Here is a 26,329-nt window from a genome sequence, read left to right on the forward strand (position 1 = left end):
TTCACAGCGGAACGGACGAGCACAGCACTTGGAACACAACACTTCCTTCCCCCTTAAAAAGTTGCCTGATAGCGTGCAGGGGGGCGGCGAGGACGCGTGGAGACACGCTGGCTCTGTGCGCACAGGGAAGGACCACTTGTAGGCTGAATGTTGCCCGCTGTGCTTTGTAGGTCTGCCCTGGGTGCAGTCTTTTCTTCTGTGGAAAGATGCCAGGCTATGTGGGAGGATGGCTCAGATGTCCTCGCTGCTGCCGGATCGCTCTCGGAAGGCGTCGTAAATCCACGCAGCTGGTTGAGGTGTCGGCGTACCACCGTTCCATGTATGCTGACAAGCCAAGAGCGCAGGCCTATGCGTCGCACAACAGTAGCTTCCTCCCAGCGTGGTTTTCTGAGAAACTGGCGGGCAAGGACGCGCTGCCCCTCAACAAGTGTCCCGCAGCGCGGAATCGGTTTTTCTTCCCGGGTCGTCTCTGTTTCTGGCTCGGGGAGAATAGCTGTGAGCTGCGTCCGCATTTCGCGCTCGAACATCATTTTCGCTGGGGTCTGGCCTGTCGTGTTTTGTACAGTTGTGTGCTGCTCGAAAAGAAAACGTGCAAGGCGGCGCTGCAGCGACCCTGTCTGGTCTCTCTCAAGGGCACGTTTTAGCTCGGCCACGTAGCGCTCGACTTGTCCGTTTGTCGCTGGGTGGTAGGGGGCCGATGTGACTGATGAGATCCCGTTGTCGCGATAAAACTTGAGAATCTCTGCAGATACAAACGGTGTTCCGTTGTCCGACACTACCTTGCGGGGAATTCCGAACGTTGCGAACAGTGATCGGAGGTTGTCAATGACTGCTGCCGAAGTGGTCTGTCGCATTTCCCTTATTTCAAGCCATTTGGTGTAAGCATCTACGAGCACAAGGAAAGTGCAGCCTTCAATTGGGCCAGCAAAATCAATGTGCAAGGTGTGCCAAGGTGTGTGTGGCTTTTCCCATTCTGGGAGAGGAGCTTTCGGCGGATTGCTCCGGCTGCTTTGGCAAGGCTTGCAGTTTCGGACTGTTGTTTCAATGTCGTGGTCAATGTTAGGCCACCACATATAGCTTCTGGCACACGCTTTCATGGCAACGATGCCCCTGTGTCCGGCGTGGATGAGAGAGATAGCTTGCGCGCGTAGCTCTCTCGGAATCACAACTCGGGATCCTAATAGGATGCAGTCGCGGTGGGTGCTCAACTCTGTAGCTCGCCTGCGGTAAGCGTCGAAGTTGTCCCCTTTGAGTTTGTGCACGTTGCCTTGTTGAACAGCTGTGTAAACTTGGCGTAGAGTTGCGCATTTCTGCGTAGATGCTGCAACTGTGCCTGCTGTAAGCGGAGGTTCTGGCAGTGCTTCGAACATAAGAACGTCTCCGGGCGGAGGCGGTTCGTCAACTGTTTCGTTCAGTGGCAGGCGGCTGAGCGCGTCGGCATTCTGATGTTTAGTCCTATTGCGGTAGACCAGATCGTAGTCGTACGCTGAGAGCTTGATGCACCAACGTGTCATTCGCGGAGACAATGTCGGTGGCATGGGCTTTTGTGGCCCCAGAATGCCCAGTAGCGGTCGGTGATCCGTTATAAATATCACCTTTCGGCCGGCAATGTACTGGTGAAAATGTGTTGCCGCGTAGACGATGGCCAGCCCCTCTTTGTCCAGTTGCGCGTAGTTGCGTTCCGCTTGTGACAACGTACGTGAGGCGAAGGCAATCGGGGCCTCCCTTCCTTGGTCGTCAGTCTGCGAAAGAACCGCGCCGACTCCGTACGGAGATGCGTCGCAAGACAAAAGCAGTGGCTTCCTTTCGTCGTAGTGGCTGAGGACTGTACACCTTCGAAGCAGGTGTTTCAGGGCGTCGAATGCTTGCTGATGGCGTGGCGACCATGTCCATTTCACATCTTTCCGGAGCAGCTGGTATAAGTCGTTGGCCACAGTAGCTCTTTGTTCTAAGAAACGGTCGTAGAACGTTAAGAGTCCGAGAAACGCCTGTAGCTCCTGCTTGTTTGTTGGTGCCCGTGCTTCGGTGATCGCACGCACTTTGTCTTCGGTCGGGTGGATGCCTTCTGCATCGATTCGGTGTCCTAGAAATTGCACCTCTGACACCGCAAAACAGCATTTTTCTTTGCTTAAACGCAAATTTGCGTTCGCTAGCCTTTCAAGAACGTGCTCTAGGCGCGCTGCATGCTCTTCCGTGGAAGCGCCACTGATTATTACATCGTCCAGGTAGACACAAACTCCTGGGATTCCTTGAAGTACTGTCTCCATGAACTTCTGAAATATGGCCGGGGCTGCAGCTACACCAAAGGGCAATCTCTTGACCTTGTACAGGCCTTTCAGTGTGTTGATTGTCAGTAATTCTGACGTCGGTTCGCTCACCTTCAGTTGTTGATAGGCCTGGGTGAGGTCTAGAGTGCTGAAGACTCTTGCGCCGCGTAGTACACTGAACACTTCTCCAGGTGTTGGCAGAGGGTAAGACGACGCTTTAGTCGCAAGATTTACGGTGCTCCGGTAGTCTCCGCAGAGGCGTATGGTTCCGTTCTTCTTGCGAACAACAACCATTGGTGTGGCCCATTGCGAATGTTGTGCCGGCTCGATGACACCTTGCTGCTCCAGTTTGTCTAACTCCCTTTCAACGGAAGCTCTGAGAGCAAAGGGTACTGGCCTGGCCTTCAAAAACTTCGGTTGCGCGCCGCTTAACAACTCCAGTGTGACTGGTGGCCCTTCATTTCCTGGAATCTCTTCAGAGAATACTCTTTCGTATTTCTCCTGCAATTGCTCAATGACGTTGTGGCTCGGCGTTTGGTGTATGCCGCATATCGTCACCCCTAATGGAGAAAACCAGTTTCTCCCTAGAAGGCTTGATCCTGAGCCCTTCACAACAAGGAGAGGTAGCGTATGGGTCTGGCCGTTGTAACAAACCCGCACGTTGGCAGATCCCAATAGTGGCAAGTTCTGTCCTGACCACGTTCGCAGGTGCGTGTCGTCTTGTTGCAAGGGTGGTGCGTCTGATGGCCACGAAGTTCGGAATGTGGCCTCACTGATCAGAGTACAGGCTGCGCCTGAGTCCACCTCGAACTTAATCAGTTTGTGGTGTACTGTAACTTCGGTAAAAATCTTCGGACGCGTGCCGAGATTCACGGTGTTCAGGTCGTACAACACTGATGATACTGCTGATGTTGCTCCGTGGGCATCAGATGGCGGCCTATTCTCTGAGGCGTCTACGCTGTGGTTAGGCTGAGAAGGCGACTTTATCTTGGCAAGCTTCCGCTTCGTAATGCATGCTTTCTCAATATGCCCTTGCTTGTGGCAAAAATTACACGTGGCTGACTGGAATCGGCATTCCTGGGCGTTGTGTTGGCCGTCACACCGCCAGCAGCGTTGTACATTTTTGACCGATTTTGCAACAACAGAAGGTCTGCGTACCTGGTTGCTTGTTTGATGTACCGGCTCGGTGTTCCGGCGCATCTCTCTCTGCTGGTGACCGGCGCTCTCCGCTCGCACGGCGATGTCGTAAGCTTTGTTATACGTGAGGTCTCTCTCAGCGAATAGGCGCTGCTGTAGTGACTCGTCACTCAGTCCACACATAAATCTGTCACGTAACATGACGTCCAATGGAAGCATGGTGGTGTTAGCAGATGCTGTGTCTTCATGCTGCCCGGTAGCTGTCCTGGCTGTGGTCAGCGTCCCAAAATTGCAGTCAGCTGCAAGCTTCTTGAGCGCTGCTACGTAGGCGCTCACAGTTTCGCCTTCCAGCTGATCTCGTCGCTGGAAGCGGGCTCGGCTGTAAACTTCAGATGGCCTCGGGTCGTAGTGCTTTTGAAGGGCTGCAACGATTTCTTCGTAAGGCACTTCCGCTGGTGTGCTTGGCTGAATAAGGGCGCAGACAGTGTCGTAAGTCTGCTCCCCGCACAGCGTTAGCAGGTTGGCCCTCTTCAAGGCTGGGTCTGTGATGTTGTTAGCCTCGAAGTAGAACTGGAGGCGTCCAACCCACGATGACCAAGATGAGCCGTTGAATTCTGGTATTAACCCTCGCGTAGCCATGGCTTGTCAATAGCGTTGCGTAGCGCGGGTCAAATCCACTTCCTCGTCGCCACTGTCGTGTTTGCGCGTCGTCGATGGAGAAAAGACATACGCGCTACTGTTAAACTGTTAACTTCGTTTATTACTAGATAAGAGGGTGCGACCAGCGTCGGCCGAGGCGTAGGCCGAACTGCCGGGTGAAGAAAAGAGGGAACGGAGGCCGGGGATGGGGCTTGCTTCCCAGAACCAGAGGAAGGCGAGGGAGCCCACCGTGGGGGGCGTCCCGCTGAGCGCAGGCAGGCGGCGAGTCCTCCCGGCGAAGCGCAAAGAGGGATGCGGGCCTGTTCATTAGCGCGCACTGCTCTATTCACAGCGGAACGGACGAGCACAGCACTTGGAACACAACATATATATATCCGGTTAGTGAACATATATACCCAAGCAAGTGGAGGGGAGGGGAGCCGTCGATGTAGCTTAGTTGGAAGAGCACTGAACTCTACATTCGGAGGTCGTGGGTTCGACTCCCACCATCGGCACGTTGTTTTTCCTTCCGCTTTGCATTTAATGCTCTTTATTCCAGTAATCAACACACGACAACATTCCCGTAAATGTCAACAGTATGAATAATATTTAAAAAAAATGTTTGCCTTGCACTCTGAGACTGTTCGCTCCTTTAAATGCTATATATATATGGTGATGAAGGAAGTTGTCAAGCAAATCGAGGACTGATATAGGTATATCTATATATATATAATATTGCATGCAAGCTAGACCATAAGCATTCATACAGCATATGTACACACATATACCGATTGTTATGTGGCGGTATATATAGTTACTGGCAAATAAGGAAATTATGTGCAGTTCACTACACACTGCGTGCTTCCTGCAGTATGTTCTAGCTGCTGACCCAAATTTGCTCCACGGGGCTCTTTGTGCTGCTGTATTAAAATGTTGGTGCGATTTACTGCCAGTCGAGAAGCATATATCTTTTATCACTTCCCACAGATAACAATATTAAATAAAACATCTCGTGTAATGTGTCTAACAGAAGCTAGAATGTTCTCTTAATGTTAACTAATGTACTTCAAAAAGAAGGTCTTAAAAATACTGTCATGTACCCCCCCCCCCTCTCTCTCTCTCACCATCTAGCCTATTAATTTTTATTTTTCTCCAGATAGCCCCCTTCTTACCCCAGATGGCTTCAATGCAAAGTCGCGCAGAACAGCTGGAGAGTTGTCCAGCGGAAGCGCGTTTTCTCCTCGGCGTGAAAAGGGCAGGGGATGAAAAAACCTTGTGGTGACATGTTCAGCCTATCACATACAGAAGTTGTGCTCAGTCGTCTATCAAAGAAATATTTTTTTTTAGGCATATAGATGCGTCTGTCTACATGCAGTTTCTTAAGGATGCTTCTGTATTTTGCCTCTTTTTATTGCAGTTTGCATACATTGCTTACTATTCTGTAGAGTTAGTCTTTCTTTATGCCAGCTTTTCATTTTGTGGTTTATTAGGACTTAAAAAATTAACTGCAGATTCGGTGCACAGTCCTATTCAAGTAGTAGTTTTCACCCGCGTCACCATTTCAAGATTGTGTGCACATCTAGAAGAAATAAACTGAATTCAATTTACCACAATAGAATAACTTGTACCAATAGTACCTGGAAAATGAATTTAAATGGCAGCCTTATTTCTGTGCTTACAGGCACCAATGGAAAGAATTTTTTTAGGCCATTGAGCACAGAGTGGAAGGAAGGTTTTTTTGCATTTGTTAAAATCAGTGCTCAAAGTGGAACTGGAAAGCGGAACTTGTTATCCACTTGAAGAAGTGGATAGATAACCTGCAGTAGCAACTAGATATGACTGAAAATTTTAATATTAAGGGCTTTGTAAACACTTTTCAGCAAATCTCATGCCTCAATCAGTCAACACCTGAAGGCTTTGTAGAAACATAGCGTCCAATCGGCCTCATAGGACCACCACTGTGTCATGACCGTTTCACTTGAAGGTGACCCCGAGAGGAAAGCTTAAATGCAATCAAGCCTTTAAATACGACAGAGTGGCCTAGGCTAGTGAAAGCAACTGAAAACTGTTTAGTTGTCTGTCCTAATTAAGTATAGAGGGGTTTTAGTCTGCCATACCTGCAGTGGCTTTTCATTTGCCGTATTCATCCTATTAGCAAAAACACATAGTCTGCAATTTTTACTTATCGCCTCAGGAACAAAGCATCAATTCTAAAGTTGTAAGTAGTCTAGAAATAGAGTTACGTGCAATGTTTGCATCAAGGTACGATTTACATAACTTTACTAACCCCCAACCAGAGCTATCATTTGAATAGCTGCTCATGCATATCTTTCACGCAGGGCACATGAAAAACATCATGGAGAGCATTTCAATCTCGGGACATGAAAGTGGAATTGCTGTTATGCAGAAGTTTTCGTTTTGTGCTTGTTCCCATTCAAGATCATGAAAAAAAAAGTGCAAAATAAATAGCACCGGGTGCACACATTTCTGTCAGCTTTTTTTTTTTTTTTAAAGATAGTTTACTGCTTTTCTATTGATGCTAGTTTTTCTTGAAGCCAATGGTTGAAATGGTAATTGTATAGTCTTAATCATTAAAGGGTTCATAATGAATGCTGCATAATGAAACTCGAGCCAGGTAACCCTCAACAGCCACAGCTGGTGCGCCTAGCTAGTGGGCTAGCTATAGGCACACAAGCTTTTTTTGAAAGCTAGGACAACTGGTGTATAAAACACTCCAAGGCTCTCCTTTAGTTCTGTTAATGTCATGCCAGCTTCTGTTTTAAACACATTACACAATATGCTTTGATTTTGTTTCTGCAATTCTTGAATTAAAATAATGTGTTTAGTTGCACAGTAATTTCTCAGCAGAAAATAAAGCATTTACCCAACAACTAGTGCTTTCATAAAGCAGCACAAATGCCTTGTGGAACAAATATGCAGCAACAACAGGGGGCAAACTGCAGGTGATGTAAATATACCTTAATTGCAAGCCTTGGCAACTATCCAGCCTCTATTCCCACATAGGAATTGCTATACATATTGCTGAAATTCTGATGCTTTAGTTAGCTTGCACGTATCATAAATGAACTGCACCTAAGTAATCAGTCAGTTGGGAATAAGCTGTTTGCCCATGTGTGCTAGCTCTTCAGGTAGTGTCCTTGGGTCTGCCAATTTCCTTTTCACACCTCTGTTCCATATTGTACTTTTTGTCCTCCTCATGAAAAGGGGGGAGGGGGGGGGGGGTGGACAAAGAGAGTTTGCACTTGTTCACACTTGAGGCTATTCACCTGTAGATCCCTCTCCATATCTTGCTACCTTTCCCGGCTGTATCTGGGCCAGTTCGGGCTAGACCATTGTTTTTGTTGCCCTTTCGCTTACATCTTGAACTTTCACAGCATCCTTCTTCAGCTGTCAATTCGAAAATACCTTTCTGTTGCTTTGTTTTTATTTCTGCTGGATATACGCATCTATATGCCTAAAAAAAAATATTTCTTTGATAGACGACTGAGCACAACTTCTGTATGTGATAGGCTGAACATGTCACCACATAAGGTTTTTTCATCCCCTGCCCTTTTCATGCCGAGGAGAAAACGCGCTTCCGCTGGACAACTCTCCAGCTGTTCTGCGCGACTTTGCATTGAAGCCATCTGGGGTAAGAAGGGGGCTATCTGGAGAAAAATAAAAATTAATAGGCTAGATGGTGAGAGAGAGAGAGGGGGGGGGGGGGTACATGACAGTATTTTTAAGACCTTCTTTTTAAAGTACATTAGCTAACATTAAGAGAACATTCTAGCTTCTGTTCGACACATTACACGAGATGTTTTATTTAATATTGTTATCTGTGGGAAGTGATAAAAGATATATGCTTTTCGACTGGCAGTAAATCGCACCAGCATTTTAATACAGCAGCACAAAGAGCCCCGTGGAGCAAATTTGGGTCAGCAGCTAGAACATACTGCAGGAAGCACGCAGTGTGTAGTGAACTGCACATAATTTCCTTATTTGCCAGTAACTATATATACCGCCACATAACAATCGGTATATGTGTGTACATATGCTGTATGAATGCTTATGGTCTAGCTTGCATGCAATATTATATATATATAGATATACCTATATCAGTCCTCGATTTGCTTGACAACTTCCTTCATCACCATATATATATATAGCATTTAAAGGAGCGAACAGTCTCAGAGTGCAAGGCAAACTTTTTTTTTTAATATTATTCATACTGTTGACATTTACGGGAATGTTGTCGTGTGTTGATTACTGGAATAAAGAGCATTAAATGCAAAGCGGAAGGAAAAACAACGTGCCGATGGTGGGAGTCGAACCCACGACCTCCGAATGTCGCGTTCAGTGCTCTTCCAACTAAGCTACATCGACGGCTCCCCTCCACTTGCTTAGGTATATATGTTCACTAACCGGATATATATATATATATATATATATATATATATATATATATATAAGCAGATCAATTAAGGAGAAATAAGGGTGCTCGTTATAATACATGAAGGAAAGAAGCCAACAGTCGGCGAGGCCAAGGAAAGCGTTGGGGATGGTACTTTATGTCTATTTTTTTAAATGTTTACTTGGATAATCACAGAAATTAGCAATGTAATCTGTTAGGGGAAATATAATTAAACACAAAGTAGAAGAAAAAACAACGTGCCGATGGTGGGAACCGAACCCACGATTTCCCCTAACAGATTACATTACTAATTTCTGTGATTATCCAAGTAAACATTTAAAAAAATAGACATAAAGTACCATCCCCAACGCTTTCCTTGGCCTCGCCGACTGTTGGCTTCTTTCCTTCATATATATATATATATATATATATATATATATATATATATATATATATATATATATATATATCCGGTTAGGATAAGCACATGACTGCACTGCAGGCTGCAACGCCCCTGTAAACTTCACAGCTGCCTTTTGGACAAGTCTGAAGTCATCTGAAAAGAAACATAGAACAAAAACAGAAAACCACAAGCACAAACAGGCAAAGGAATGAAAGAAAAATAAATGAAGAAGCTGCTATAAATGGCAAAGACCACACATTTACACGAGCGCAGCACAGTGAGAGCTCTGAAGCGAAGCCAGTACATAAAACGGCACTGGCTGGTCTGGGCATGGATCAAACAGACCGCTATGAGAGGGCCCGCTGAACCAGATGCAGACCAGAACCTGGCAGCGGCAGCAGAACAGCAGCACTGTTAGGCATTCAAGAGATTTTCACCCAGCATACAAATGGTCAACACATGTCGCGTCCTAGCGCTGGGCTGCCACTGCAAGCCGGAAATTGCTTGAATTCCTAAATGCAGCACACGGACCAGTTGCAGGAAGCCACTCACAATGCAGTGCGAGCTGTGGTGCCATGCCAATACATGAAAAGTCACCAGCTGGCCTGGATCAAACGGACCGCTATGAGAGGGCCCGCTGAACCAGATGCAGACCAGAACCTGGCAGCAGCAGCAGAACAGCAGCACTGTTAGGCATTCAAGAGATTTTCACCCCGCATACAAATGGTCAACACATGTCGCGTCCTACCGCTGTGCTGCCACTGCAAACCGGAAATTGCTTGAATTCCTAAATGCAGCACATGAACCAGTTTCAGGAAACCACTCACAGCAGTGCAAGCTGTGGGTCAGGTCTCAATTCTTTTGTCTAGCTTTAACGTGAGCTAACCGAGCAAACCTGAAAATGCCTATTGAATAAAATGTAGGCCGGAATTCGACAATGGCTACACCATGTTCACGTTCAAGGTAAATGTAACTTGCTATTTTGGAAGTACAATGCCAGCATCAAGTACTTTGTCCTGCCATGACACACGTCCAGCTTGAGAGAGAAAGTACCGCACGAGCTTTTCTCGCACTGCCTTTGCCTGAGCTCCATAGCTGTTGCTGCTGCACCTGCGAACAGGTGTAAAGACAGGACCTGTGCGCTCATCAGCTCTCCATTCACCATCAATTACTCGCCCATCCTCTCCCACCCTGTCAACATCTGCTGGGGAACAATACTGAAAAATGGTGTCCTCTTCATCATCAAGTGTCCTCAGGTAGTTATGCAAAAGCACAGTGGCCCATACTATTGTATCCACCGTTTTTGTAGAGGCCCTGATTTCCTGACGAAGGATCCTCCACTGGTTAGCCAAAATACCAAAGGCATTCTCTACGATACGCCTTGCTCGACATAGCCTATAGTTAAAAATCCTCCTTTCTGAGTTCAGGCTTGCTCCTGGGAAGGGTCTCATGAGATTTGAAGACAGTGGGAAGGCCTCATCCCCAACTATGACATAAGGAAGTTCTACAGAGGTGCCTGGGAGCAGTCTTGGTTCTGGTATGGAGCAAGAGCCCGCTCTGAATTCCTTCCCCAGTTCACAGCTGTTGAAGAGGCCAGCATCCCCACGAGAACCGCATTCCCCAATGCCTACTTTAATGAATCGATATCTGGCATCACACACAGCAAGTAGAACTGTGCTGAAGCCACCCATGCAGTTGTGGAACATTGTTCCAGAGTTAGCAGGCGCCTCTATCTTAATGTGCTTCCCATCAATTGCCCCAATACAATTTGGAAAATTACAAAGGTCTTCAAATTCAAAAGCTATTCATCTCTAGTCAGCTGTGGTTGGCTCTGGGAGATACAAGGGCTGAAGAACTTGCCGCAAGGCAATGCATGTTTGCCTCACAATACGGCCTGTTATAGAGTCGGAGATCCTGTACGACTTTGCTATTATCCTCAATGTGGAACCGTGTGCCAGGTACCTGCAAAAATAGGAAACCCAGTGAGTAGGACCAATGCAAAGCACTATTTGTACATGGAACAAACTTTTAGGCACAGATGTCATTCAGTGAAGCAGTTTATAATTTGGTTTACGGGTTTAACGTTGCAAAGTGAACCAAGGTTATGAGGGATGCTGTTAGGTTAGGAGGGTCCGAAAATTTTGACTACCTGGGGCTCGTTAAAGTGCGCTAACATTGCAATGTACACAGGCGCCTTGCTTTTTGCCTCAATTGAAAAGTAGGCACCACAGCCTGGATCAAATACAAATCCTTGAGTTCAGGAGTAAGTGTCCATCACCGAACTGATATGGTGGTGAGATACTAGTTCATATTGTTGAAAAGCATGAAATGCAAGCACAATCTCAAACAGGCAATACATAGGCATGGAACCACTCTTTGATTAAGAATGAAGTACTTAGTACAAGCACGAAGAATTTTGGAATTATTATTCTATTAGTCAGCAGATCACTACATCTGCAACCAATCATTAGCTGTAATAAAAGAATCGGCGTAGTCGGAGTCTTACTACACCTGCCCCCTTTGCTTCATATCTCAGAGCTGATCTGATGTCATAAAAGTCCTTGAGGGCAAGGAGCAGTAGTCGAAGAATGAGACTATGCAAGGCTTGGCAGTGGTATTTTTCTTTCGTATAGGTTGTGCCTACTTTGAACACAAAGTGCAGTGCCACTGGCATTCACACCACTAATGTTTCTGTTAACTAAACAAGGGAACATGCAAACAAATCTCGGAACACACTTGCTGCAATGCCTGAAGTCAGAGGCACTTTGGCAATGAGTTTCCTCAGTACCGAGCCAGGCCACTGAGCTCTTGTTCACTTGTACTGTTTGGTTTCGGTTTGTAGGGTTTAAACATCCCAAACGACTCAGATTATAGAAGTCAAAAGATTATGACATGTATTCAGTTCTTCACTGAATGCTTGGTTGATGCAAATACTAACATTATCTCACCCATCCATAAGCTTGAGAATGTGAGCTAGGCCCAGTATATGTGATATGCTCTGCCAATATTAATACACGAGAAATGGAATCATGTGCCTTGTAAAAAGCCAGCAAAATGTATACAGCTTTACACTTGGTAAATATAAAAGTGCAGATTCTCACTATATGGTTGGGCATCTAAATATCTGATCAACGAGGATCCAAAGGAAATTAATGTATGGACATTTGAGTGTGAAACCTTATAAAAGGAAGTAACGTAAATGTGCTGGATGCATGTAAGCCCCAACAGAGGACTCAAAATCCATAAATATTAGTTTTCCACCACCTTAAATTGAAATAACAGTATCAAGACCTGTTGCTCCCTTACGACAACGCAAATTTGCAATGCACTGTAATGAGATATTTTATTATCGGACTGTTTTTTAGATTTACACAGTCCCTTTACATGCTATGTAAATATATGGCCTTTTGTTTTCCTTGTATTCAGTATCTACATATTCGATGTTGGACGAGCCATGCATAAAAATTGCAGTATGTTTGCAAAAAAAGTCATTAATAGACCCTGACATTCAAGGCATGCAATCAAGCTATGGAGATGTAATTTACTTAGGATCATCACACCTAAATCAAAATTCAAGCAAGTCTACGTGTTTTTTTTTGCAGCTGGGAGCCCTTTGTGTCAATAGGCCATGGTCAACATTCTGCTAGAAGTATGCTTAAATATTAGTTCAGCATGATATGGTGGCCTGAAATTTTTATACCTTTTTTTTAGCCTAAGATAATAAGATAAATCAGGAGAGCTGACTACTTTTCTGTGTTTGCTGATTACTGTAATTGCTGCAGCATTATTCTGCTGCGAAATTTTGTCAGCGTTCAGCATTTCCTCTTCAGCAGCTTTGGAACCGCTTGACTACAAAATACTGACAGCAAGCTAAACAGTGAAGCAAATATTCACAATATTCTAACATATTTTCACATTTCTACTTAGCACTGGTCGATGGATGTCTTGCATTGTTTGTAAAATAAGGTATGTGCAATCAAGAAACAAACTGGGAGATCTCACGAAAAGCACATGGTGTACTAGACATGGCAATACTTGACAATATAGAATTGACCACAAATGTAAAGGAATGTTTACAGCCACAATAAAAAGTTAGTATAATCCAAAATGACATTATTGCCTTCTTGACTGAGCAGATGTTGAAATGCTGAAAGGATGATTACATGCAGGAGCTAACCATAAGCACTTAAAAAGCTTACTAGTACAGCTGTGACTATGCACACAAGTAGAACAAGAAAGCCCATGAGGCACTGTGCACTGTGAATTACAAGTAAACAATACATTTTTTTTTTCATACATGCGGTGCAATAACTAAAGAGCTTAAAATGTGGATGCACCTTAAACAGATGACAGCATTGCATACATCTGCACATGGTATATGCTACTTACACGTCACTGGATTGTAAAAAAAAAAAAAAAAAAAAAAAACCGCTTACCTTAATGTGAATGCCAGCTTCTCCACAGCTGACAAACTGACCACTGAGGCTTTGAGTGGCTCAATCAGAGGTCTAACTCTAGGAGACTGTCAAACCTGCACAATAACAACAGCATAATGAAACACTTGTCTATTGAATAAAATGAGTTAGACAACCCCACGTTTCCTGTACGCAAAAAAGCACGGCAGATGCATGTATGCCGAGTAACAAGGGCGATATGCTACAGCGGCCACGGGTAAAATTAAAATTAGTTCATGCTTTTTACTCACTGAGAAATTCATGAACGTGATGTTGGCCGTACTCCTTCGTATCGGGTGAGCCTAGGTAATTACCGCGAAGCTGAGGCAAAAAAACACACAAAAAAACAATAATAGAACCAACTAGGCAAGAAATTGATGTCCATACTTTATTTTTTTCATTGACGAGCACTTCCGCGCCTTTGGTTCGCTGCGTTGAGGTTAATAATGCACAAATGTAACCGCGTTTGCATTCCCAGTCTCTTTCATAGTTATGAGTAAAACAAATTTCTTAGTAATAAAGTTTTCACACGCTCTATGCTCTGACGGATGAAAACGCACTTCCCATCTCATGCATCCCTGACGCGAGCACACTACCTGCTCCGGCGTACTGCGCCAAGAAATTCACGAAATACAGGCAAGGATGATATGAACATGTACTACTTACCTTTCCACAGACATGCGGAAGTACTGGAAGAAGTCTGTGCCGTCTCCGCTCCTCATGTCCCGCACCAACGTAAAATACTCGCCGAGTCGACGCCGATCTCTCAAAAGACGTTTTGTAGGCTTACGCCTTTTACGTTGCTGCTGGTGGATTACGTCGGCGGCGATGAACTGACCAACTAATCGCTACTGGCGGCCATGTAGGTAGTCAGGCGCTCTGCTGAACTGCTACTCATGTGGTAGCTGACGAGAGCCATCGACCACACCAAAAGCCTCGACAGAAACCACGCCATGGCGATTCCGACACAGCCGAGATGCAGCACGCTAGAAAGGAAGACATAGAGAAAGAGATGAAGACGCGAAAGAGCTCCGCGGTGGTCACGCAGCAGTTGGAGTATGATGGTATTGGACGGAAGGCGACGCCCGAACGCGCCAATCGGGACGCTGGAACCGTCCGGCTGACCAGCAGTCAGCAAAACGATCGTACAACACCCTTTCCGCACCACGTCCGCTTGAGGCAGAAAACGTGCGGGCCGCATGCGTGCGGAGCGGGTCAAAAAAGCAACCGTACAGCGGCCTTTAAAAGCATGCTGTCGTCTGCTCCGCGCTGCTCTCCAGCACGTGTTTGCCCGCGCGCACTCGGTTGTTTCTCTCCTCCTCCGGCCGCATTCTGGCTGCCGTCGCGCTCCAACAAAGGAGGCAAGAAAAAAAAACTGGAATGAAAAAGTGACGGCGCGCTTTTTCGCAAAACTCGTGAAAGTGTTTTTCGCTCTTCTCTCTTTCGTATTGAAACGATGGTTGTCGTTTTTTTTTTTTTTTTAGGTATCTCGTACCGCTCGTATCTCGCACCTCTGTTTGTAACTGGCGGTGCCGCAGCAGCCATCGCAGAACCAAGTCGGCCTCAAGAAACAGATATATGTCATTAATGCCATCACTCGGCGCTTATAAAGGGAAAACACATACGTTAATCGTTCTATCCCCATACGCGATCCTGCTTTGGGAGCTCAAAACTGCGCATTCGCTAGAGGAAATAACTGAACTAGGGATTGCACAGCATAGCTGTGCAATCCCTAGTTCGCATCGCCTAAAACGTCTGTCCCCAAAGAGTTGAATAGGCCCCTTTCAAGTGAGCAGTCACAAATGGAAAGGAAGCTCCCCAACCAGCGCCCGGAGCACTCGTCGCTGTGTACACGCGTATCAATTCTCAACGAGAAGGCTTGACCCTTCATTCTCTGAACAACATGGAAGAGACATCAAGAGGTGCCGCCTCAAGTCCTTCAAAATACCTGTCGCTTGCCTCTGCCTTCGAGTACCGAATTCGCGTTCATGTGTTTTTTTTTTTAGTCTGAGCCTGCCAACAAGCGCTCTTTGAAAACAATGTCCGCGGCGATCAATTAATCATAATTTCTCACTTTCGAAAGCACCGATAAAAAGCGTGCCTCCAGCCAGCCTCTATGTCAGCCGGGGCACAGAAAAAAGCAAAAATAAGAAACACCACTGGCAAAGAGCGCCGGCTTTGCACGCACAGACGCACGACCATCCCCCCCTCGTCCTCACTCTCCTTCTCCCGCTCCGCTTGCACGCGCGGCTGCCTGTAGCACGCGCTCCCGAGCGAGCGGGCTGCGCAGACTCCGCAGACAGCCGCGCGCTGCGCGGGTGCGCGTAGGTTTTGTAGTTCCGCTCCGCTGGAAACCGAGCGCTGGCGTCGCGGAGCAAACTCCAGCTTTGGTGCGGCTACTATCTTTCCGCGCTTGGTGCCTTCCGCGGCTCGGCTCGCGGCAGCAGTTTTTTTCCTTGTGTGTGCGAGTGCGCGCAGTATGCTCGGATACCTTCACCAACCTGTGTGCGCTGCAAGGTCATCGATTGCGCAGTTGTGCCAATTCCTAGTGTCAAAGGATTGTCACCTTTGACGCAACAGTGGTTCATGGCAATAACACATCAAGACGGACGACCCCGGCGAAAGCGACCGCATTTGGAAGTGAGTACAGCGATCGCGTTTCGTAAAAATCTGCACAGCGGAGATTATATGAATATGTATGCGTGACATAGGAGTTAATCTACTGACACATTTTAACACGAGAGCGTTAAGGAATTCGTTACTCCGATAACCAGGCGTAGTCGGCGCAGTGGCGTCCGTGCGTGTATGTCGAGTGCCATAAAGAAGGTGCTACCGTGTTCCACTCTTGCAATTTTGCGAAGCTTATAACCAACCTCCTTGTTTTTGGTAATCCAAGGCGTTGGTTGAACAGACTGTCTTCAAAGAATTAAGGTGTTTTTTTTTTTTTTTTTTAACATGCTTGTCTTCGCAAGTGGCGCGCTCTACTCTCACATTACTTATTACAGGCTGTGGGGACAGTCTGAGCTGCAGCGCAAACACCTAATGCATAACTGCCGTGTACAATGTGATAATCGCTCAAGATCGCGAGCTTGAAAGTGGTTGTGCCCCACTACAAGAAAACAGAATTTCAGATAGTGGTTGCCTTTTCTGTGCTTGAAATTATTAAAGCGCGTGTTATTAGCGTATTTTAATTTAGGTATGGCCTGTATGATACTGCCTTCTGAACTGTTTAGCTTATTTTTTTTTCTTCGCATCGTAACATCAGTTCATGTACTGATTGGATTTGGTTGTTATAGTCCGCTGCTTTCCCCAAAAAACAAGTAGTTCCCTAATAGTAATTATTTACCTTGTTTCCTTTTTTAGGTGTGAGGATAAAGCAATTTATTTTCGTGTTCAGTACTAATATTAAACAGGAAGAGTGCACTAGAGGATTGAGGCAATATTGTGGAAGCTGTTCATTGGGCTGTAAATCCTTATGAATCACCAACTAGCGGTCCGATTGGATCTCCCTACAGCTTTATCCGTGAACCTGCCAGGTATAAAACATGTTCATGCATGAAATTAAGCTTGCAGTAAATTTCAGTGCTGTGTATATTGGTTTACTTTGTGTGCTCTATATATCTTGTTCCTGGCCACTGCTGTATATTGATGTTTCACTGTAGTAAGGCTGTTGAATGATAATTGCAGGAATTTCGCCAGGGACCTGGATGCCTTGTGAGCAAGCCGGGACCTGCCAGGGACTGAGCTGGATGCCATGATAAGACTCTATATCTATAATCTTTCTTAATAAATTGATCAGACCACCTGACAATTGCTTCCTGTCATTGTAGGATCATCTGGTGCCTGACAATTGTAGCTGACCAATGGGTGTCTGTCAGTTGGAATGGTCCATTTGGTGCCTACCTGTTGGGGCTGACCATTTGGTGTTGGCCAATTGGAATAGCTCAGTTGGTATTTTCCAATCGGTATTCTTCAAAAGTGCCGAAAACACATTAGGGAATTTCCAATTGATTCCAATTGATGATTTCCAATTGGAATGCAATAGTTATTTTTTTGCCTGGGCCGCGCTCAAGCCATCCGGCATGTTGCAATCTATTAAGCCACTCCTGACATGATTCGAGAAAGTGGGTATGGACCTTTTAGGTCCATTTCCTTTATCCTCGAACGACCACAAGGGGATCGTAATCGCCATGGACTGCCACAGACTACTTGACACGCTACACTGAAATAAAGGTGAAGTTGTTCACTTTTTTATCAACGACATTGTGCTTAGACGCAGTGCACTGTCGACCATCATTACTGACCGAGGCAAGGTTTTAACAGCTCGGCTGCTGCAGGACACCTTAACTCAGCCATACCGATTTCTTTCTTCTCACCTTGTCATCGAGGTGATGTTTTCCTTTCGCGTGCATGAGGGGGGTGGGGGGATAATGCCACGTGCCTAGCACCGCACGGCCGCCGCGCTTGGGAACAGCGACGATGATGTGACCGTTGGCTCGAGAGGCGTGCTGGGGGCTGAACCCTGATATCAGTGCTGGAAGCCGACGCTCCTTGGGGCTTGTCTTGACAATATTTTGTACAGTCTAAATGTTTGGGTTTGCCACACCATGTGCCATGCCTAAAATTAGTGGCTCTGTACAGAAATGTGCATGCATACCGTAATTTACTTGTTTGAGGCTGTAATAAAACCGAAACATTTGACAATTTTATATGTATCCAAACGCAAATCGTACGTAACTTCCACGTAGCACACAAAGGTTGAGAAATGACTTCATGTGTAGCTTGTTTGGACTCGACAGGTATAATTGCCTGCAAGAATTTTGCATTTATGAGTGCACCACTTTGTTTTGATATTTCAGGGTTGAAAAGGAGGTGTCAGTAGACTCAAAGGAAGCTTATTTGCAAAGACTCAGGAGGATGTTGCTGGACAGTCCAAGTCACCTCTGCCGCCTGGGTATGTGGCTGACGAGAATGGAAGCTTCTATCTTTTCCAAGATAATGCGTATTACCCAATTGTATACTTCTGATCTTGTTACCGAGGGGAACCTTGCTGATTGAAAAATGCAGACATGCTCTGCTATTGATGTCAGATTAGCAGTGAAGGTGGTAGAGTGATCTAGTCTCAGTTCCCTACTGTAGCTCAGCTGAATGGCATTTAGCTTTGGTGATTAAGTTTTATTAATGTCAACTGACGCTAATGAGACTCATGAATTGTGTATTGACTATGGTAGCATGCACAGTGTTCTAGCGTATGGCCATGAATGGTAGAAATGGTACGTCTAATTTGCTTCTCTAGCAAGTATTGTTTCTTCAGCTGCCGTAAAATTTGTTTATTTCTTCCCCAAATGTTTCTGGGCTGGGATCTCTCCTTGCTACACTGGAGAGAAATAAAAATAAAAATTATTGAATTTGGTAATAACATACTGATTAAACTGGCTAATGCATCTCTGTACTCCCTATGGTATCCTCTTGTTTCCATAGATTATTTGGTAGGTGTTTGTTCTCAGCCTCACCTGGATCCCATAGCACTCCACTACGGTACCTCTTTCTCTCTCACTCCCGCCTTTCCTTCCCATATAGCACAGCTTGTGTGTTCGGCGAGAAGTGTGAAGGATACCGTACGTTTCTTTTCATGTAGTACACAGATTTTCAATTTACGCAGTTATTTGCAAGGCACCCATGTACTGTGCAATGTCAGTGCACATTGAAGAACCCCAGGTGGTTGAAATTTCCAGAGCCCTCCACACTATGGCATCTCTCAGCCTGAGTTGCTTAACCCTATAAGCTAAACAAATTAAGCTAAACTAAATGTCTTCAGTTGGTTTGTTGTTTTGGGGGGAAAAAAAGCGCAGTATCTGCTTCACCCCTCAGTGGATACCGACACAAAGTGGACATATTACAAATGTTAGACAATTTTGCTAGGCTCTGAATCTCCGAATTAGTGCATATGTGTTTTACAAATCAAGTCCTCGTAGTCCTGTGTGCACTTTTTATTTTATGTAGATATTGCAGTCAATGAAACTTGAAACCTTTGGCTTTATTAAAGGAGAAAAATGACTCTGATATTGTTTGGGCAGAGGCTGTTTCTCTTATTTTTTCACTGGTGCATATGACACCCCCTGGAAAAATATTTCTGGCTATGCTCCTAGTCTGTAATGCTTTGTTTCCTGCTTGTCAAAAGCACTAAACAATGCTTTACTAATGCATGTACCAGAATAACATAGTTATGGTAGCCGTGGTACCATCCAAGGTGGCAGAGCCAATAATTAAATTTTGTTTAGCCTTTATAGTTTGTTCAGGGTGGCAGACCTGTGCACATTAGGTCAAAATTTGTATTTCCCCAGCATTTGAATGTGGCATAACACTACTGCCAGTCCTGCTTAGATGTTCTTATGATGGCATATTTTGTGGGCATCGTGTGTAGGGTTATTATGTCTGTTTATTTACTATTATACTGCAATCTTTGAAGAAAGCATTTTGCCTGTTGACGATATAACAAAAAAAAAAAAAAAAGATTAATTTTAAGTCTGCAAGAAACTGAAACCAGCTAGAAATACAAAAAACTTATACTTAAAAACTGAGCTTAGAAAAGTTCCTCAAGCTGGTGATGTTTTCCTGTCAAACAGTTTGGTGAGTGCTGCGTGCACACTGGGAGTAGGTGTAGTTTTTGCTCACTGGGATGCAATGAGAGAACATGTCTTGTGTGAAAGAAGACTTGCTCATAAAAGCAGAGGAAAATGCATCTGTGCTTAGTGGATGTCGTAAAATGTGCGTAATTATTCCATACAGTAGTCAACTGTCAAGTTTTGCATGGAAATAAATCCCATGCTCTCGCTGCTTATAACAATTCATCAGTTTCAAAAAAGGGAGAAATTGTAGTCTCACATGCTAATAAAAAGCTTTAATTAAATGGGCCGAGCCAGATTTATTGCTGGCACATTTGTATTTTGCAGTGTTAGCTGTTCAAGGCAAACGCTTCTGTGCGAACCATGTTTGTTGTCATCATTGTCGCAGAGCATCCATGCAGCTGAGGGTAATCAGAACGAGGGTGACACCTAGCATAGGGCGCCATGCCACTGGGGTGCTGTAATGAGACCACCTGTGCTCATAGTGCCTCATGGCAACTTTCTGAATTCAAACAGAGGGAAGGTTCCCAGGAAAATCATGTTTGTGTTCATACTCATTTCACGTCTGGGTAGCCAGATGTGACTGGGAGGACACCTTGTATGACATCCCGCACAGGTTACATCTTTCTTTCTCCCTCCCCCTAGTTGTTACCAAATGTGCTCATGTCTCTTTTAAAACAAAAAGTGGCTTTTTGACAGCTGTTAAAAATATCCCTTTAGGTTCAACAACATTATGCTTCTTTCTGTACACACAGTGTGTTCGAGTCAAAAGTAGAAAAAGAAAATGAAAAGGCACTGTATGATCAGTAACTTGTTTCCTTTTTTCCCTTCAGAAAAAAGAAGCCAGGTGGAGCAGGAAATGTGCTGAACCAGCTGTTCAGCAAGAAGCAGAAAATTAGTACACTGGTTAGTGTTGACCTTCTCTTTTACGTAGTAAGAATGCTGATCAGTTTAGAATGCAGAACACATTTCATTGTTTAACACTATTGATGGTCAGGATTTTTTTATGATAGGTCATTCTAACTTTGGTACTCGTAATCGCATTATGTATGCTGACCCTGTAATTTGCTGTTTTCTTTTTTCTTTTTATAATAAAATGAAAGCCAGGAGCAAGTAATCAGCGTAAAATTCAGTTTGGACTTAACCCTGTTTAACTGTCCTACAGTGTTTAGCCTTGCTTACTCTGTCTTGGCTGCCTTTCAACCCTTGCTCAGTTTCCTTTGACTTTTTTTTACCCATCTTCTGCACCTTGTTCTGTCTGTAAACCATAAAACATTTTCTAGACAGCACTGCGCAGAGGCTCCATGAGTGCCATTGTGTAGTCACCAAAGCCATTTTATCATGCACTTTGTGGCATCGTTTCATGAACCAACAATGTTTTCAACACGATAGTGGTTACAACTCATAACTTCTTGGAGTCTTGTATATCCATTGTCAAAAGGAAGGCAACTTTGTTGAATATAAATTGAATTTCCTTGAATCCAAAGCCAAATGGTCGAGGTTTGTTGTGCACCATGTAATTCATAGAACCACATTTAGACTGAATACACATCTGTTCAGCAATGCATAAAATATTGGCGACTAAAATTGACGTTTTTGACGAGCATTGCCTTCCATTTACTTTTTGATGGTACCTGTACTGGTAAGGTATTGCATTGGTGCTGAGTTATTGATTTGCTGAGATCATGAAATGAAAACAGTATGCAATATGGCTGGTTATTTGGGGGAAAAAAACCTTTCATTATCGTCCAAGATTTGCATCCAGCATAATGTTTTTTTTCTTTCTTTTTGTGCCTTGGAAGGGGGACGACTATATACCACCTGTGTTACTGCTTGGACAGACTTTGTTATTCTTCTTGCATGTAATATGAAAAGTGAGAGGCCTGATGCATTCTTAGCTGCTTCGTTGATGAGGTTCTTTGTTGTAGAAGCATAGAAGGGTCAGGGTGTGGGCTAGTGGGTAATTAAACTATGGCCACCCCAATGGTGACTTCCAAATTTAGTTGGGGTGCGCCCAGAATTTGGCATGCTTTTGCTTTTGTAGTTCATGATTGATTGTGCCCTGATGTAGTACAAGCTAGTACAAGCTTCAGTGTAGAGCTCCGCTCTCTAACAGGCAGGAAAAGTCAAAACTGGACTGGGACAGCTACAAGCAGAGTGAAGGCATTGCAGAGGATCTGCAGAATACAATCGAGGCAACGACGGGTAAGTAACTGTAGCATTTTCCCACTCTTATTTGCCGACCCATGTCTGTTTACTTGATTTTGTCCTTGGGGCTTGTTTTTTGAGGAACTTTGAGAAATACAGTCACGCAGACTTGAAGTCATTTGTAGAGATAAGCTGCGTAAGTACACAAGTGGTTCTTGCTATATTTCAGGAGATTTGAACTTTGCTTCAGTGGCATGACAAATGACACCCATTTCGATCATTGGTATACCTCCTATAGTATTTGCTGATCTTATACTGCTATGAAACAGTCAACGTAAAAGCATGGGCTGCCTGATGTCAAGTTAATAGAAATGACAACAGAAATCTGCATTCGATTTTAGATTTTTTAAAACATTATTTTCCGTCCTTCTAATTGGCAGGAAAGGCCAATGAAAAATTTTGATCAAGTCTCACTCCACATACAGCTGACAGTGACAAGGCAGCAGAATCAGTGTACTGTATACTATAGAAAAGGAACGAAGCTTTGGCAGTTTCTGTGAAAGGCAGAACAAAGTAACCGAGGTACAATAAAGGTAGGGGTATACAAAAAGGGCAGTGGTGAAATAATGTGTATATTGGTATTTATAAAAAAAAATTGTTTTTATATAATTTTGCCAACTTAGTTGGGACTAAGGTTTAACTGCAGGGTTGGCAGCTGTAATTTTTTCTTCAGAATTTTAATGACCATTATGGTTTGTGTCACTGCAGGTGGGTGGAGCAAATGTGGGTTAAAATGAAGAAGCAGTGTTAAGGCATTGATCTGTTATATTCCCTGTGATCACGTGTGCCTGTGGTATGGAGATTTAGATTGTTTCAGTGCTGTATACTTCTCATGTTTGTCCTGCTGAGTTTCAAAATAGAAATTCTATGGTTCAAATTCTTTCAGTTCAGTTCAGTTCAGTTCAGTCGTTCAGTCGTGTCCGACTCTTCGTGACCCTATGGACCATATCACGCCACGCTTTCCGGTCTCTCACTATCTTCCTAACATCACATAACTTCATCTGCAGCGCCTCGAGGATGCCATCTAACCATCGCGTTCGCTGCCTACCCCTTCTCCGGTGACCCTCAACCTTTCCCAACATAAAATCTTTCTCCAGCGACTCCTCTCTTCTCATCAGATGACCAAAGTAGCTGAGCTTTAACTTTAGAATTTGACCCTCCAATGAGCAGTCAGGGTTTATGGTCGACAATATCGACTGATTTGATCTTCTGGCCGTCCAAGGAACTCTCAAGATTCTCCGCCAGCACCACAATTCAAACACGTCAATTCTTCGGCGGTCAGCCTTCTTCACAGTACAACTCTCGCATCCATACATCACAACTGGAAATACCATACATAGCACGAGTTATACGGATCTTGGTTGGCAGGCTAATGTCTCTGCTCTTTACTAGGCGGTCAAGGCTAGCCATGACTCTCTTTCCCAGAAGTAGGCGTCTCCTAATTTCATGGCTGCAGTCTCTTTCCAGGGTTATCTTGGAGCCCAAGAAGAGAAAATTTGTCACAGCTTCCACTTGTTGTCCCTTGATGCTCCAGGACTTGATGGGGCAAGATGCCATGATCTTTGTCTTTTTAATGTTCAGTTTAAGCCCAAACTTCTCACTCTCTTGTACGCGCATCAGAAGTCTCTTGAGTTCCACTTCACTTTCTGCCATTAAAGTGGTATCATCCGCATATCTAAGGTTGTTGATACGTTTCCCAGCAATCTTCACTCTAGCTGAAGACTCGTCCAGACCGGCCTTCCATTCCAAATTCTTTAGCAGTGTGTTTTTCAAATCAAAATCAGTACGCAAGGTCACATTGTTCACTCGAAAAAAAAATTGGAGTTAAAGAGGCCAGTAGCTGATTTTAAGGGGACAAAATACTAAAATTTAGGTCTAAAATATTTTTCGGCGCAATGGAAATATTGATGTTTAATATGTTCGATTCCATAGTGGATTTGGTAGAAACGGTGTTGAAAATTTTTGCCGAGAATTTTTCGATCAGTGCATGCGGCTGTCTTTATGTAGTCCGATGCTAGAAACCATGAGCAGCGACCACGATGATGGCTGGTGGTCGAGAAAAAAGATGTACCGAAAACAAATATAAATTTCACTCGCCAGACAGTGATTAAATATTTTTTTGCTTTGAGGAACACTCTTTTTCAGTTTCACACTAAAGGCTGTTACGGCACAATAACGCAAGCCTCGTCGACGAAAGTTTTAGTGGGCACTATAATCGCTTCATTCATGCAATTCCAAACACTGTGGTGCCATCTAGTGGCAAAACCTGAAAGCATGCCTCTCGCAGTGCAAAATGAGGAGTGGTTTTATTTAAGGACGCAGTGCATCAGCATCAGCATCATCAGCCTGACTATACCCACTGTTGGGCGAAGGCCTCTCCCATATTTCTCCAATTAACCCGGTTCTGTGCTAGCTGCATACACTTGACCCCTGCGAACTTCTTAACCTCATCCGCCCACCTAACTTTCTGCCGCCCCCCGCTATGCTTTCCTTCCCTTGGAATCCAATTTGTTACCCTTAGTGACCATTGGTTATCCTCTCTTCGCACTACATGTTCTGCCCATGTCCATTTCTTCTTAATTTCCGCTAGAATGACTCAGTGCAGAGAGCGCAAAATATAATAAATAATGACAAGCACTTCTAGAAGTAACAAGAAAGTGTGCACTTACGAAAATCCGAAAATCAGCGATATTTTGCTGATATATGTAGTCACGTGGGGTATTACCTTGAAAGTAATAGGGTTTCTTCGCTGGATAGCACCTCGTTTTTTTTAATGCGATTTTCAAGGGCAAATTAAAATTGTAAAGCCTCTGATATTTTAGTGCTCGATCTGTACTCTATGAGGCAAGGTCTTTTCAACTCTACCATAATCCTTTGATATATTTTGGCGAGTGTTCTTTCCCTTTAAAGATAAATATTTTGACACAGTAGATATTCGAATGTTCAAAGTGCGTTATCTCATGAGAGTTGCATCAGAATGGGAGGATATAGTAATTTGAAGAATTTTTCAATCGGTGTATGTGTCAGAAAATGTGAAGAACAAAGAAAAAAATGCATTCTGGATGACTTGAAAAGCAATCCTTCGTTGAGCATTGTGATCCTCATCTTGGCACATGCCTTGAATGCTCTTGTATTATTCTTGTGCTAGTGTTTACACTGTTGTGGGCATTTTTTGCAAGTGCTCTAGTATGAAAGCACTGATGCATACCACGACAATGGGAGGGCTGCGGCTGGCCCATCACTGCACTTGTCAGCATCAAGAAAGTGCTGCTTTCTTTTCTTTCTTAGTTTTGCTGAAAAGTCTGTATCAGGCTCAATTTCATTAACCTGAAGCAAGATCTTTTCGTTCTTGTAATCTGGTAGCACATTTTGTTGAAGTGGCAGTACCTTAAAGAACTATCCAACACAGTTTTTCATTTGGATTTCTGATTCCATCTGGAATGAATTAGAGCACTGTACATAGTCACCTTTGATATTGGATGGTGCAAGACTCTTCTGCAATATTTCAGGCCATGTCACCTCATATTCTACTTTTCATTGTTTAGGAGAAACCCCTCGGGTAGTGTAGACTTGCCTGCAAATTGAAGCCATACAGCTTTCACAGAAACAAGGAAAATGTGTCCTGGTCTGGTGTTCAAGCCATGGATAACCACCTCACAGGAATGTTCGCTTACCAACTGAGCTAGCCGGGACTGCTGGCGTATATGGTAGGGCGAAATGATTGGTCAACCTAAAGTTGGAATGGTGTCGGTCCTATGTCAGAATATCAGCAGTACAGCTGTGTCATATATCATTGTGGCATCTACAACATTTGGCACTAACTGTCGCATATTTTGTGTTGTTTTTTGTTTTGTTTTCTCTTCCAAATTCCAAACATAAATCACAAGCAATACTCTCACCCTGTTACTCCTACCACAGTGCTAAATTTCCAGTGTTGACACTTTTTCTGTTCGTCTTAGTTGACTTGCTGCAGCTTCATTGAAATGCATGTCAACTAATATTTTCATGAAAGTTCTTGGAAGCACTAGGCCTACTAATAAATAGTCATTTATGTCAAGTTAGCAAGATTATGATTACATGTTATATTTTTAGATAATCTTGAATTGACCTATGGCTGTTACTGTGCATCACCTTGTCCGAACTGACATGTTTGTTTCCTTACAGTTGGGCAAGAATCTTGG

General features: G+C 44.3%; 1 protein-coding gene and 2 long non-coding RNA genes across 9 annotated transcripts in view; 2 read left to right on the forward strand and 1 right to left on the reverse strand.

The window, feature by feature from the left end:
* LOC146205255 (beta-alanine transporter-like) overlaps positions 1-19,107 on the forward strand; it is a 201,955-nt gene extending 182,848 nt beyond the window's left edge. For 3 of the 7 annotated variants that reach the window (XM_084582573.1, XM_084582590.1, XM_084582582.1), the window contains exon 10: positions 18,174-19,096. In XM_084582573.1, coding sequence (XP_084438699.1) covers positions 18,174-18,372 — 199 coding nt within the window. In that variant the 3' untranslated portion in view covers positions 18,373-19,096. Of the gene's footprint in view, positions 1-18,173 lie in introns of all 7 variants that reach the window. The other 4 variants (XM_084582599.1, XM_084582567.1, XM_084582614.1 and 1 more) reach the window with 4 other exon arrangements.
* LOC146205262 (uncharacterized) overlaps positions 1-26,329 on the reverse strand; it is a 76,853-nt gene that overhangs the window by 21,463 nt on the left and 29,061 nt on the right. The window lies entirely within an intron of this gene.
* Positions 19,970-26,329, forward strand: part of LOC146205263 (uncharacterized) — an 82,494-nt gene continuing 76,134 nt past the window's right edge. Inside the window, exons 1-2 of the long non-coding RNA XR_014701581.1 lie at positions 19,970-20,846; positions 22,057-22,145. This is a non-coding gene — a long non-coding RNA (uncharacterized LOC146205263). The remainder of the gene's footprint in view (positions 20,847-22,056; positions 22,146-26,329) is intronic.

The sequence above is a fragment of the Amblyomma maculatum genome, chromosome 1 (genome assembly GCF_055883805.1).
Source record: "Amblyomma maculatum isolate TAMU_Amacu chromosome 1, ASM5588380v1, whole genome shotgun sequence".
NCBI classification, from domain to species: Eukaryota; Metazoa; Arthropoda; class Arachnida; order Ixodida; family Ixodidae; genus Amblyomma; species Amblyomma maculatum.